This window comes from Pterocles gutturalis, unplaced genomic scaffold, assembly GCF_000699245.1.
Source record: "Pterocles gutturalis isolate BGI_N339 unplaced genomic scaffold, ASM69924v1 scaffold1250, whole genome shotgun sequence".
NCBI classification, from domain to species: Eukaryota; Metazoa; Chordata; class Aves; order Pterocliformes; family Pteroclidae; genus Pterocles; species Pterocles gutturalis.
The window spans coordinates 30,523-43,521 of NW_010140353.1; the positions used below are offsets into that span (position 1 = coordinate 30,523).

Sequence of the window (12,999 nt, forward strand, 5' to 3'; positions counted from 1 at the left end):
AGCAATGAACCCTAAATTGAACCACTTCCTCATAGCAGCAATTGCTGTGTTGATAGCCATTGCTGCTTTTCTAATTATAGTACAGGTTAAAACAAAGTATTGAATGTTTTTGCTCACTCATGCATGACATGGATACACTTACAATAAACTCAAGTATTGGGAAAAAACAGTCATTTGGTACTGACCAACTGCCCATACAAACAGGAGAACTTCTACTAGTTCTGTACTCCCTGCTCTTCGCAGTCACTTCGCAGAATCCATTCAAAAATCCAGTCAGCTTCTTCTAATCTTGGAGTCACTGGGGATTTTTGTTCGGATGCTTGTTTTGGTTTTTTTAGGACCATTTAAAAATAGTAATCTTGATATAGCAGGGATGGAAACATAACCAAAAGTCAGACCTTCCCTTCCTCACATTTAAGACATAGTTTTAAAAACCTCTTAAGGAGATGTGCCTTCTGCTTTTAATAAAAATGAAGGTAACATCAAATAAAAAGCAAAACTAAAGAAGAATAGGTAGAACATTTTACTGTCATCAAACCTTAAATGTAAAGTATATTAAAAAAACATGGTTTGGAATTTCAAGAACAGGAATATAAACATCTATTTTCTATCCCCGAAAAAAATTCACGTGGGTGTTACAGTATTCGATGATACTCTACATCCACGGGTATGCAACGTCAAGTTCATGTTATTAAATAGATACAGAGATACCATAAATTCATACAAATACCAGGGACTTCTGGCCTCATACTGTAGATGAAGCAAAATTTGTTCTTTGGTAACTGGAGTAGACTTATTTTCCATTCCAATGCAGGACTGTTAGGAAGCCACATTAGCCATTCATCTCAGAAAATTACAACTCCCGTAGACATAGTCTGGGCTACTTATGTCAGAAAATAATATTAGAGGTGATATTAGAGGTATAAATTCAAAGAAGATAAAATTATTCATTCCTTGTGGTAGCTGTTTCAGGGAAAAAAAATCCAAACTCTCTCCTTCTCTATTCACTGTTTAATCTAGGTAACATTTAGACTCATACGTAAAGGTATTTTGATAGATGGGAATGTACACATGCACACTTTCAGCTTAAATAAAGAGACCTGTGTGGAGAACGGCAATTTAAAGTTAAAATGACTTGAAGGTATTCCTATAATAAAGTTTAAAGACTTGGTAAATGGGACATTACAAATCCAAAAAGTGTTTCTAGATTTTTCATCTTCCCTTTTTCAACAAAGACTGACAGAATATACATATACAGGTTGACATTTTGATTTACCCCAAACAATTTTCACTTTGCTCAGTTTGCAAGTCCTATTGACTAAAATGTAATATCATTCACAACAAAATATTTTCTGTAAGTGAAACAATAAGCAAAGAAAACCAAAACTAAGCTCAGAAGCTAAGTGGTTTAGAAAGCTTGGTAACATCTGTGTGCGTCAGTGTGTCTATTTTTTTTTTTTATACATTATATATAGACACACACACATATACACACACACGTGCGCACACGCGCACACACGCATTGGTAACCTGCAGTGAAGATCAATCTATTTTCTAATAAGGAACAAAACACATTATTTAAAAATGTGGCTAATTTAACAAAACAGAGAAGAAACTGCTGCTATCAAAATATACAATTTGGATTGCAGACTAGAAGGCTAACAACATTAAAAAAATAGTTTTAAGCAAAACCCCTTTGCTTCTGAATAACAACAGGTATCAACCTGCCATAGCATGAAGCATCCAAACAAGATTTTATAAAAAGTTTAAACTGTGATCTTTCTTCATTTGTAAAGTTCTTGACGTATCATATAGTGCGAGCTCTGGTCTCCAAACTGGAGGCCCTTTCATTTTTCTCCATCCACACTTCAGGAAATAAATGGCAGCTGAAGGATTCAGAATCTCAAGTGAGATTTGTGCTTTACCATATACCTGAAAAAAAATTAACAGAATACAACATTACTGCTCTTTTGGTATTTACAGAAATTTTACACTCAGGAATAATACGCACAGACTTTTTAAAAAACTAAATTCCTGGAGAATTAGCAAGTTGTCACAGAGATGCAATGTCTTACATGTCATATAGCTCTGCATAAGACACAATATTTGCCCTGCTAAAAGACAGTTGGCTAAAACCTTTGCTTCGTAGAAAATTTGTGTTTTCCAAGGCATCACATGACTTCTAACATTGGAAGACTGTTTGTTAAAGATAACTCTAGTTCCTTCTGGGAATTCAGATACATAGTTTAGCTAAGGCTTTTAAATAACAAGCCCTAGAAAGTCTGATGCTTGGAATTATTTTGACAATTCCCATAGGATTTTTCTTTTCGAAGTTCACTCAATCATTCAAGCAGTTAGCTGTGCAAGCAACATGAAAAGATTAAACATTCATGAAATGCATGGCCTTCTCCCTTCCCTCAGTATTTCTTCAACTGCTTCATGACAAGAAAGTTTCCTCTCTACAACACAAAAGGGGTATTGCAACGAACGTCCTGTTCAGAGAGGGTTCTGAGCCCCAGAGAAGCAGAGCCAGAAGCAACACTGCCCTGCACAGAGCTGCTGGTGCTCCTGCATCCCTCGCCTCTCACAGAAGGCAGGGCTACGTGCTCGGAAGGCCCCTAAGATACAGCAGAACCACCAGCCCCAAACTCATTATGTGCCCTATCCTTTTGACTTCTTTCTACCCAGTGCTGCGGACCCAAGGGCATCAGGATGAGATAATGCTCTGTGGCTCCTAAGGTAGTTTCTCACCTCTTCTCGACTGTCACCCAGAGAGGTGGGAAGGGAAAGGAGAGCTCCGAACTGCAGTGTGAGGGGAGGGCTGGGGGAGCCAAGGGAAACTCTGCACCACCGAGCTTGTACTCCATTCCTTTCCTTCTGCCTCAAGGGAGGTGGGGAGTCATGGCACTACTTGGTGATTAATGACATCTACCCTTCCTTTAAATCCATGCATATTACACTTTGGAGATTATAGATTAGAATGAAATATAGTGGTATACATTTAACTATCGTCAGGGAAAGTCTAAACAAACAGTATTTTCAAGCTAAAACATTGTTCCGATGTCTAAGTTACATACAATTTCCTTGTTGCCATAACTTTTCATTCCCACCAAACCTCATAAAAGCATGAGGATTTTCAACAGGAAACATACCTGTCCAAAGTTTCCCAGAAGCGTAGAAATACTGGCCTGTCCAAATGTCTTTTGTGGTAGCTTAGTTCTAACACTGTCACATCCCATTTCTGTACGTTTGGATCCAAACGCACTTCATCGTATTTGAGATGGAAAGCTTTAACTACAGAAACAAGGAAAACATTTAGAGTACAAACATGATTACAGTGTTCAATTATTAGCCAAAGAAAATTCTCACCCCACCCCTCTTTTTTCAGAGTAGAGTCTGAGAACAAAATTAATGAGAGTGTTAATAAAGGGCGCTGACCTAAATACAGTGGTTGGTGGCCACTAAGACTCTCATGCTACTGCAGGTCACACTGAAAGGGCAGCCCCTATTTTTAGAGGCAGGGATTCCATGAGAATTGCAGAAACTCATTGCCAATTCAAGCACATCTTTGGGAAACAAAGTTGTTCTTTCTGAAAACTGTCCAAAAATTTAAAAAAAAAAAGCATTTCTGAGATCACTGAGAAGGATGCCCGGCTATTTCCTGAGAGTCCATGGAGAAGACTGATAGAATGCCAGTGGAAACCTCAAATGTTACATGAAGCATTCTGAGAAATTCAGTAACTGCCAATTTCCCCTGATCTAGTACTCAGTTAAAAACAGTAAAATATTAAGTTATTTTACTCTTGGGAAGCATTGTCACGCGTGAATTACATAAGCCTAAGCATTAAACACAGTGAACATTAAAATCTTCTTGCGCTTTCTTCTTGATTTCCTGAGCCAAGTCATAGTTTTGAAACAGCCCAGAGCAAAGTATTTAAGTCTCGTACAAATCCAATCTGGTAACCATTTTGATGCATTTCTATTTTGGATATTATTGGAGAAGTAAAGCAGAAGCATTTGACCAGGCTTGTGGAAACTAGTTAATGTCATGGTCATATCTTTTCTGGTACCACACTCTTCATTTTTTCTTGCACAAAATCCACCTACAATTTTAGCCAAATGGCCAAAACAAATTGAAAAAAAAAATACACAAAATCAGGCCCCCCTTTCCAGATACAGGTCAATCTATAAAATGATATATCTACCAGCTTTCTCGAAGATTGATATCTGAAATTAGCTTTTTTTTTTTCAGTTAATAAACTAAAGAAGTGATCATCTGGCTTGTACCATTGCCATATAGATTTCCAAGCTTGAAAACTAAGAATACTCATACATAATTTTTGCTACACAATACTGCATATTTTAAATTAACTTGAGAGAAAGCAAAGAAAGATACAGTGGGGATACGCATTTACAGAAAATTTAACACCTGACAGAGCCTCTGCATTAAGGGTAAATGGTACTGAGCATAAGAAAACCAACTTCTGAATCTGAAACAAATCAGTATTAAAGCGCACTAATGTGCTCTAGCAGCAAGACCTTTAGAATGGTATTCAAAAATTAAATATTTCTTCATTAAAGTGACATAATTCAAAATTTAATCTGAAGCATTCACTTGCAGGTGCAAGAATGAACTTGTTTGGTACGTGACCATTAAACACTCGAACCACGTGTAAAGAAAACTAAGAACAATTTGAGAGACTCAACTAGCAAAATGCTACGTGACACAGTCATTGAACAAATAAAATCAGTCTGGCTCTGGTCCAATACAAGTTTTATCGAGGATTTCTTTATGGTAAGCTACCTGCTTGTTTCCAAAATTATGGTGGTAAGCTTTGAACATTTGTTAACCATTACAGACCCAGTGACATGAAGAAACACAAACTGCAGAGGAAACAATGAACTGCTGCAGGTCCCAGAAACCACATATATGAAGACTGATGAAGACTATAAATATGGGCAAAGCAGTAGCTTCAGGAAAAGGTAAAAGCATACAAACAGACTGACATGGCCGATGCTCTCTCCATCTACACTTTATTTATTTTGAGGAGTGAGTAAAGTCAGTAGGAAAAGATGTAGAGATACTCTTACCATGAAAAAAAATTTAAAATACCTCGCTTTGAAACAACAGAATGCATTTCTAAAATTAAAAAAGGTCCATTTCAATGTATCTATGCGTATGTATTTCTATACGTGTAGATGTGGTGCTTCGGGACATGGTTTATTGGGTTAGGTGGTGCAGGCTGATGGTTGGACTTGATGATCCTTGAGGTCTTTTCCAACCTTAATGATTCTATGATTCTATTCTGTTCTATCTTTATGAGTCAGTAAGAACAAATACCCTTTCACTTGCAAAACGTAAGGATTTGTATACTGTCAGACTGAACTACACAGGCTATGATTTCGATTTTTTGGCATAGCAAAGACTTCAAAAATGTCTAAAGCACATCAAACATAAGTACATAATTTTCAAGTTAATAGGAATTAGCATGCAACTACTAGCTAGACCTTAAATATTTAACAGCATTTTTCTTTGTTTTGCTTTTCAGAGTTTCCATTTTCTCTGTATCTTCATTTTGAAGTGTTACTTTCTTCTTTCATTAGTCTTTTGTTAAACCCTCTCCTGTGGTGTATTTTTTCTTTTACATTGACTTTCAGGCTCTTTCACTCTCTCCCTCTTCATTCTCATCCCACCTTAAGCAACTCGTTCTTTCCTTTTTTTGTTCACAGATATATCCTTAGCCTTCCGTCCAACTCTTCTTTTTTTTTCCCCCCCTCCTTACCAAACTAGCAATCTCTTTCCAGCTTCTACTTCACCTATGAAACATGTGCACACATAATACCTCATCAAACTTGTTTCCTCATCACACCAACTGGAAAATGAGAGACTGAACTAAGGTGCTTTTTGGTTTGTTTGTGGGTTTTTTGCTTTTGTGTGTATGCGTGCTTTTTTTTTTTCCTCTGTATCTCGGAAACCACTGGACACTATAAAAAAGGTCTATTTTCTAAAGCAGCTTCACAATGCAGCAACAGAGAACAGAAGCTGACAGTTTCTTTAGATATTATCACACACCTCACAGTCAGAACAGTGAACTGTGTGAGAAAAGTACAGCGTGTCTCAAAGCACACTGGGCATATGTGTGATAACTCAAAAAACCTGTTCAGATCTATACAGCAGTAACATCTAGCTCACAACTAAAAAGTATTTGTATCTTACTAAACTTGCAAGTTTTTGTTGGACACCACATTTGCAAAGCTTTCTCAGTGAAACACTAGACAATGAATCCTCTGTTCAAATACTGATGAAATCTGAAGACAGTCTGTAAACCTGTACACATTGTCTTTTCACCGTTTTTACAGAAGCTTGGAAAGTAAATTTATGCACCAGATACTCCTGAACCTCTTGTAAAGACGGCAGCTCTGAGAAGATTTCTGTGAGCTTCCACAGGTCAGAAGAGAAGAACTGCAGAGGGTTCGTTAATATTTCCATCTGTGCAAGACCTGAGCACTGTCGTCTCAACCACCCGAGTCCAACAGCACTTTGGCAGTACCCTGCCATAAGCATAACCACCCCACAAAAACCCCAAACAGAATAACAAACCCCGAAACACTTGATAACAAACCAAAAGACCTTACTTTTTGCAAAGATATCAACAGGTGATCCGTCAGGCAAGAGCCAAGGCCAGCCTTTGAACTGCCAGGCAGGACCCTGCACGAACACGGCCACCACCCGATCCCTGCGAACACAAGGAGATGGAAAAGTTGATGGCCTTCAGGATTGCAATTACATGTTCTCTTAAACAGGCAATACACCTTCGCATAATTTCTTGTTTTAGTAACAGCAGCATAGCACGTTTAACCCCCCCACCTCCAGAGCAACTGCTTTATCTTTGTCAAAAAAAAATTCAAGTGATTTTTCTGGATGTTTATCTCTGTCCCTTTCCAGAACACAGCCCAGATTCTCATGTTACATTTATAAGTAGTCAAACGGTGTTCACTTCTGATTATTGCTACTTTGCTTTTAAAAAATGCTCCAACATTTTAGAGATAATCTTCTATGAATAACACCGTAAACAGAGATGCAGCAATTTAAAAGCCTTTATTCTGAACACTGTTAACTTCTATTCTAAAAATTTATTAGAAGAGACAGCTGCTAAATTCCTGCCTCTGGTTGCCAAGTGCATCATTTACTGTAAGAGTCTGCAACCATTGCCTGTGGTCTAAGCAAATACATCTGTAATTAAGTTGAAGCTTTTACGTTAAAAAAAACAACTTTGAGAACAAAAGTCCTCTCACATATGGTCTTTGTCTTGAACCATTGGAATCATCCAACCATAATTCCTACCTACTAAACAAATGATTACCTCCCTAATCTAATCCCCAGATTGAATTAATCATCATGAAGTCTACGAAATCCCAAATGGAAAAGAATAATCAAGGTGGAGGTGTTTTTGTTTTGTTTTGTTTTTAAAGGCTGAATAAAGCTTTGCCATTTAAAATGATGTTGCAGATTTTGTAATGGCTAACAGAAAAAAAACAGCAGCAACATCTTAATTTCTACCAGTAATATCTGATTCTCCCTTGGATATAAACAAGCTAAAACACCCCCCCCACACACACACTTCATCTCTTTGGCCAAAAGCACTTCAGGAACCATTTTAGATGGTTTGTAAAGGTTTGATCATTAAACATTGAGTGCTATTTGATGTATTTCAAAACTACAGATTTCTGATTAGTTCAAGTTCTCAATACAGAGAACAATTCATTTAGGAACAGGACCTTTTCAAATTATTCCTCTCCATTAAAAACCTACTTTGGAAGTTACAAAACCCCCAGAAATGTTGTCATGCATGTCTTGGGAGGAAGAAGAAAAAAAAATTTGCCTAATTCATTATATCAAATAACAAAAAGATGTTTCTCCAGAATTTTTCTGCTCAGAGAAACACGTTTTCATAGCACCAAAGGTTGGGCTACAGACAAAATAACATCTCTAGCTTTTCCTTAAAAGTAAAAGCTATCTACAATTCCCGTTCACAAACGGGGTTCTCCATTCAGAAGTAAGCTTCCGTCACTGAATCCAATCTAATGACTCTGATTCACTACTGAAACCCCGGCTCAGTCTTTACTGCCTGATGTGCTATCTTTCTTTCTTAAACTATTAAAAAAGTTAGAGTATCAGATGCTGAAGGCCTGTAAACGTATCTTTCTAATAGATCTTACTCAGAAAGCAGATGAGAAAGGAGGACTTTTTTCCTTGGGTCATGTTTCAGTGACTTGCACACTACAGTATCCCTAACTGGAGAACTCATTGGAATATTCCGATTTGAATTTCTGGAACATTTCAGGCAAACTTATTTTAATAAAACAGTGGTGCTGCTTATACCGTTAAAATGCAGATTGCTGGACTGCTTAAGAAACTTCTTAAAAGAAGTTTAGTGTAATATTATTTTAACCTGAAGAAAAGATTCCTATACAGTTATCAATCAAATCCATTATTTTATCCATATCTTCACTTTTTACCCAATTTAGTAGAATTTTATTCATCCCTTTCAAATCCTGCAACCTCCTGATTGGGAGATTTTGTAAAGGGGAAATCTATTTTACCAGTCTTGTGGCATAAGTTTCAGAGGCTGGTCTACTACTCGATAGGGTACAGTAACGCTGACTGTAGTGCCCCCAGGCTGCATCTGGTCCTTCCTTCTCTGTATTAGAGTCTCATTTTCTCGCTGACAACCTTGCTTCTTCTTTTCATCCGATGGTACAAACCTTGGGGAATAAAGAACCATTCAGTAGACAAAAGCTATTTATTTGATGTAATGAGCAGGAAAAGTAACAACTTAATCAGAACTTTGCATTATTGGCGAAAGTCACTGCAGCCATCTCATTTTCACAGTGCCAAGCCTCCATCACCACTCATTCAGAACAGCAAAACCCATTAGAACAATATCTCATAAGCCCTTACGATAAAAACAGTCATACCAAAACGTCCTCTGCTCCCCAAAGCTAGAGGCAGACCTGTTCTTGTACCTTGGTGGCATCCCTCGCTGACTCACCCAATACATCTCTAACATTCTGTGATTCTGTGATTCTGTGATCTGCATCTACTTAGAAACCATTTTTCCTGCTGGAGGGCTGTCACTCCTCCACTGCAGTGACCAAGGGTAGCAGGGGAAGCCTGTGCACTAAAACAATTGCGTCCTGGAGCAAACTTCAGAGCTCTTGCTCTTGGACACATCAGGATTATGTTTTCTCAAAAAAGCTGGGATTTTTGGTCAAAAAGGTTTTTGAGTGAGGTTTTCTTTTTTAAATGATGGTGATTTTACACTCTCAATGATTCATCTCTTTACTGTGATTTATGATACTACAATTCTGGATTTTTTTTTTTCTAAATAGCTTCTCTGATAGATTAAAGCGCTTGGAAAATAAGGATAACATGATCCTCATGTCTTATGTGAACTGCGAATAACAGAAATAAACGCTTAAGATGGGACACCCCCAAATGATTTACAGATCTTTGATTTTTCAGCCCCCACCTTAAAAACAAATAGAATTACATTTCAAGAGTCTCTACTTTACAGCGACAATAAAATAAAAGACACGGAACAGTTCGCAAAATTGGCGTCATAAATGTGCAAGTAGGGTAAGCCTTTTTACTGATAAATCTCAGGGGATTTTGTCAAAAGGAAAGAAAACAAAACTGTGCATTTTATAGAACTAAATCTCCATCACAGAAAGTTAAGCTGGTGTGACCACTATCACCCACCAGGCCAGCAAAAGGGCAGAGCTCAGACCCTTGTTCTCCTAATAGTGGATTCAGAACACCCGGCTGCACTACTGTTTGCCACTGACATTTCATTTCCAAAAATCCTGATGAAAAGAAACATTATGTGTCGCTTAGCTGTAAGAGTTACCAGGAGTGTTGGTGCTGCAGTTTAAAACCACAGTACTCTACAGAATTGGTAAGATTTCTCTTTGTTATAGTGTAGATGGTACCTTTTAAAAGTTTACTATGTTTTTTGGGTAAGTTGTTTGCACCATTTCTACTTGTTCTCTTGAACCTATCTTTATTTGAATACTAAAAACCAATTTGAATGTTCTTAAACAGGCAGACCGCATCTCCTATTGCTGGAAAAATAGAGAAAAGGAATGAAAAATTAAATGAGGAAAAGTTCATTATTCAGTCAACTTGAAAATATTGGGTTTTGCTAACATCTAATATCCAATAAGAAAATGGCACATTGGGGCAAAAAACCCCAAACACGGTTTAAGGCAGCATGTAGAAATTATTAATAAACTTTAAAGCAAAACTATTTATTTGCCTAATGTAAGTAAACAGATGAAGCCCCTTTATATTCTTCATCATTTAACAGTGTTTCAAAAAACAGAAAGTCACAATTTCTGAAGTGTGCCTCCAAATGCCTATAACTGCACTGGAAAATTAAGAAAAAACCTGCAAGTGACTATCCATTGTGCATTACAGTTGGCTAGTACCGCAAATACAGAGAAAGCATGACAGATGTGAAACAATAAGCTATATGTTAATAGATGCTCATCTGTCTCTCACAACGTGAAACACCACCATTCTGAAGAAAATACCGACAAAAAACTATACAGGATACACCGGGAAAAGTACACTTAAAGACATCTCAATTATTATAAAAAAACCTGTTAGGACAGTCATTTCACCAGTAACTGAAGTAATCAGGAAGCAGTTCATATTTACACATATTTTATCTGCCACACCCGACTGACACACACAGTTGCGTGCCACACACAATTCATTCAACACAGCTCTACTCTGGAAAAAGTTACCAAACGTGACATTTCTTCTCTTCTGAGTATTTCTTCTCAGGTCGGTAATTTAAAAACTCAGAAACGAGGTGCAACTTTAATGATGAGCACAGCTAACAGGCTGGCCTGCCAACACGTTGCAGGCTTTGTTTTGCCATTTCTAACTGATAAGAAACTGTATCTCGTTACTTAAAATGAGGATATACTTGGTGGTCCTGAGGTTTTAAGAAAGCCATTCATGAGTCTCTCCTCACCCATCAGAGCTAAGGAATCTGGGCTGGAAAGATGGAAATAAAATGGGGTTTGTTTGGTTTTTTTAAATAACTTTAAAAATTACCCCCCCCCGCCCCAACACCAAGTGGCAAGGTCTCTGTGAAAATCCAGCATCACCTAGAACAGTGGAGAGCTTGAGAAGAATTTTCTTCTTTATTACATGTCCCATGCACTGAATGAGAACAAACCCTTACAGAAGATGTAAATAAAACAGGCATACATACATTACAGTGAGAATCAAATATTCATATGATCAGCAATCTAAAAGGTCACAGGTTTAATTTAATTTGTAAATGTGAGGAAGCAAATGCATTTTAAATGGAACCAGGAAACCTGCCACCGCTGACAAATCGGACAAACATGGACAGTGAGAAGCAATCTTGCTGTTCTACGAAGAGTCTAACAATTTCACCACTGTATCTAAGACCCCTCAAATTTGGCCGAAACAGGTGTTCTCAATTCTACTTCTAGCTTTAAATGCTGTTTCACAGTCATTTAGAAACTGTGCTACAGCCACTAAGACACCATTCCGTTGTGCCTCAGTGATGTATCTTTGGGACTACAATAGCCTCCATTTTATTTACTGTGAAAATCCCAGTGGTTTTGAACACATTTATCCAGGACAGAACATCAAATATCTTGTTACCTGAACTTTCTGAAGAAAACAATGCCAATGAGCCAGTTCACAAGGAACAGCAGAGAAGATGACTGCCGTGAAGGAAGCACTGAAGGAAATGCTTACATATAGGTACACACAAAGAGCACAGGAATAAACAACAGCTTACACAAAGTTTGTGAAATAGATGCTTGCATTTCCAGGAACCATTGACTCAGTAAGTATAACAAAAGCCGTGTGCTCAAGAATTGAGAATTAATAGAAATTACTGTATGATTACAAATATAATCATGGCTTACTCCGTCATTACCTGGACACAAAAAACAAGCTTAAAAAATCCCAGTACCAAAGAAAACAGCAAAAACCCCATCTTGTCTTGGGAATTATTTGCCACAATGCTATATAGCTGATGGCTTAACTCCACAGTCGTACTTCACACCTTTTTAATATACCAATACCCAGAAATGTCTTCTGAAACCTGACCGTGCAAGACCTTACCTTTTATGTTGCTCCTCCACATTACTATTCTCTAGTAAAAAAAAAAAAAAAAACCAACACCCCTATCTACTTAGAAACCATTTTTATACCCCTACTAGAAAATTAATAGCACTCATTTCCCTCTCTGTTAATTGCCAAAATCATTATTCACACAAGAACTGGTGCACTCTCTCATTGTACAAAGACAGCAGGTCCCCTTCCCAAGGTAACAGGCAAGTGACTGAACACGATCAAATTATGGGCGGTAATTGGTACAAAACTATCCACTGACTGCCACAGGTGCTCATGCCCAGGCTCTCAACTCACATCAATCGCTAGCACTACCTTTAAAACACTTTTACTGTGGCCGGGTCAGCACTTCTTGCCCCCAACTCAGGCACGCTGAAAAATGCACGAGCAGAGAACGGGCAGCTCCAGCGCTGGCCAGCGACCAAGATCGCCGTCGTGTACCTTTGATTCTGTTTAGAACTGGAGACTTATTTCTACAACCCCCTCAATACTTTTATTAGATTACAGCATCAAAAAGCTTCATACACTTAGTTTTTGCAAGAGAACAAAGCTTTTTTTGTAACAAATCATCCCTCAATCTTTCAGACAGTTTGCTCAATATCGAAGCTGGGCAAATCGCAGTGAGCTGCCTGGCCACAGACAGGGAAACATATCATCAGTAAAAGCATAATCACAATAAAAATACATAATCATCATCTAATCATTTACATCTGCCTGATATAATTCCTGCCTCACTTTTGTTCTATATAAAGCAAAAGCATTGCCTCTGAAAAGTCTAACTTCAGATATTCTCAAATACTTAGTCTGGAAAG

General features: G+C 37.7%; 1 protein-coding gene across 1 annotated transcript; it reads right to left on the reverse strand.

The window, feature by feature from the left end:
• Positions 1-342: 342 nt before the first annotated feature.
• Positions 343-9,038, reverse strand: LOC104469182 (parafibromin-like). Its single transcript, XM_010083602.1, has 5 exons — positions 8,980-9,038; positions 8,605-8,766; positions 6,637-6,737; positions 3,153-3,294; positions 343-1,932 (listed from the first exon to the last, which is right to left on the reverse strand). Exons 1-5 carry the CDS (start codon positions 9,036-9,038, stop codon positions 1,896-1,898), a joined length of 501 nt encoding a protein of 166 aa, XP_010081904.1. The 3' UTR covers positions 343-1,895.
• Between the last annotated feature and the right edge of the window lie 3,961 nt (positions 9,039-12,999).

Coding starts and splice junctions, on each gene's coding strand:
- LOC104469182 (XM_010083602.1), bottom strand. CDS start 9,038: ATGCCACCAAGGTACAAGAACAGGTCTGCCTCTAGCTTTGGGGAGCAG. Junction 6,738..8,604: donor AAACTTATGCCACAAGACTG/GTAAAATAGATT, acceptor TTGTGTTCGCAG/GGATCGGGTGGTGGCCGTGT. Junction 3,295..6,636: donor TGTTGATATCTTTGCAAAAA/GTAAGGTCTTTT, acceptor TTGTTTCTGTAG/TTAAAGCTTTCCATCTCAAA.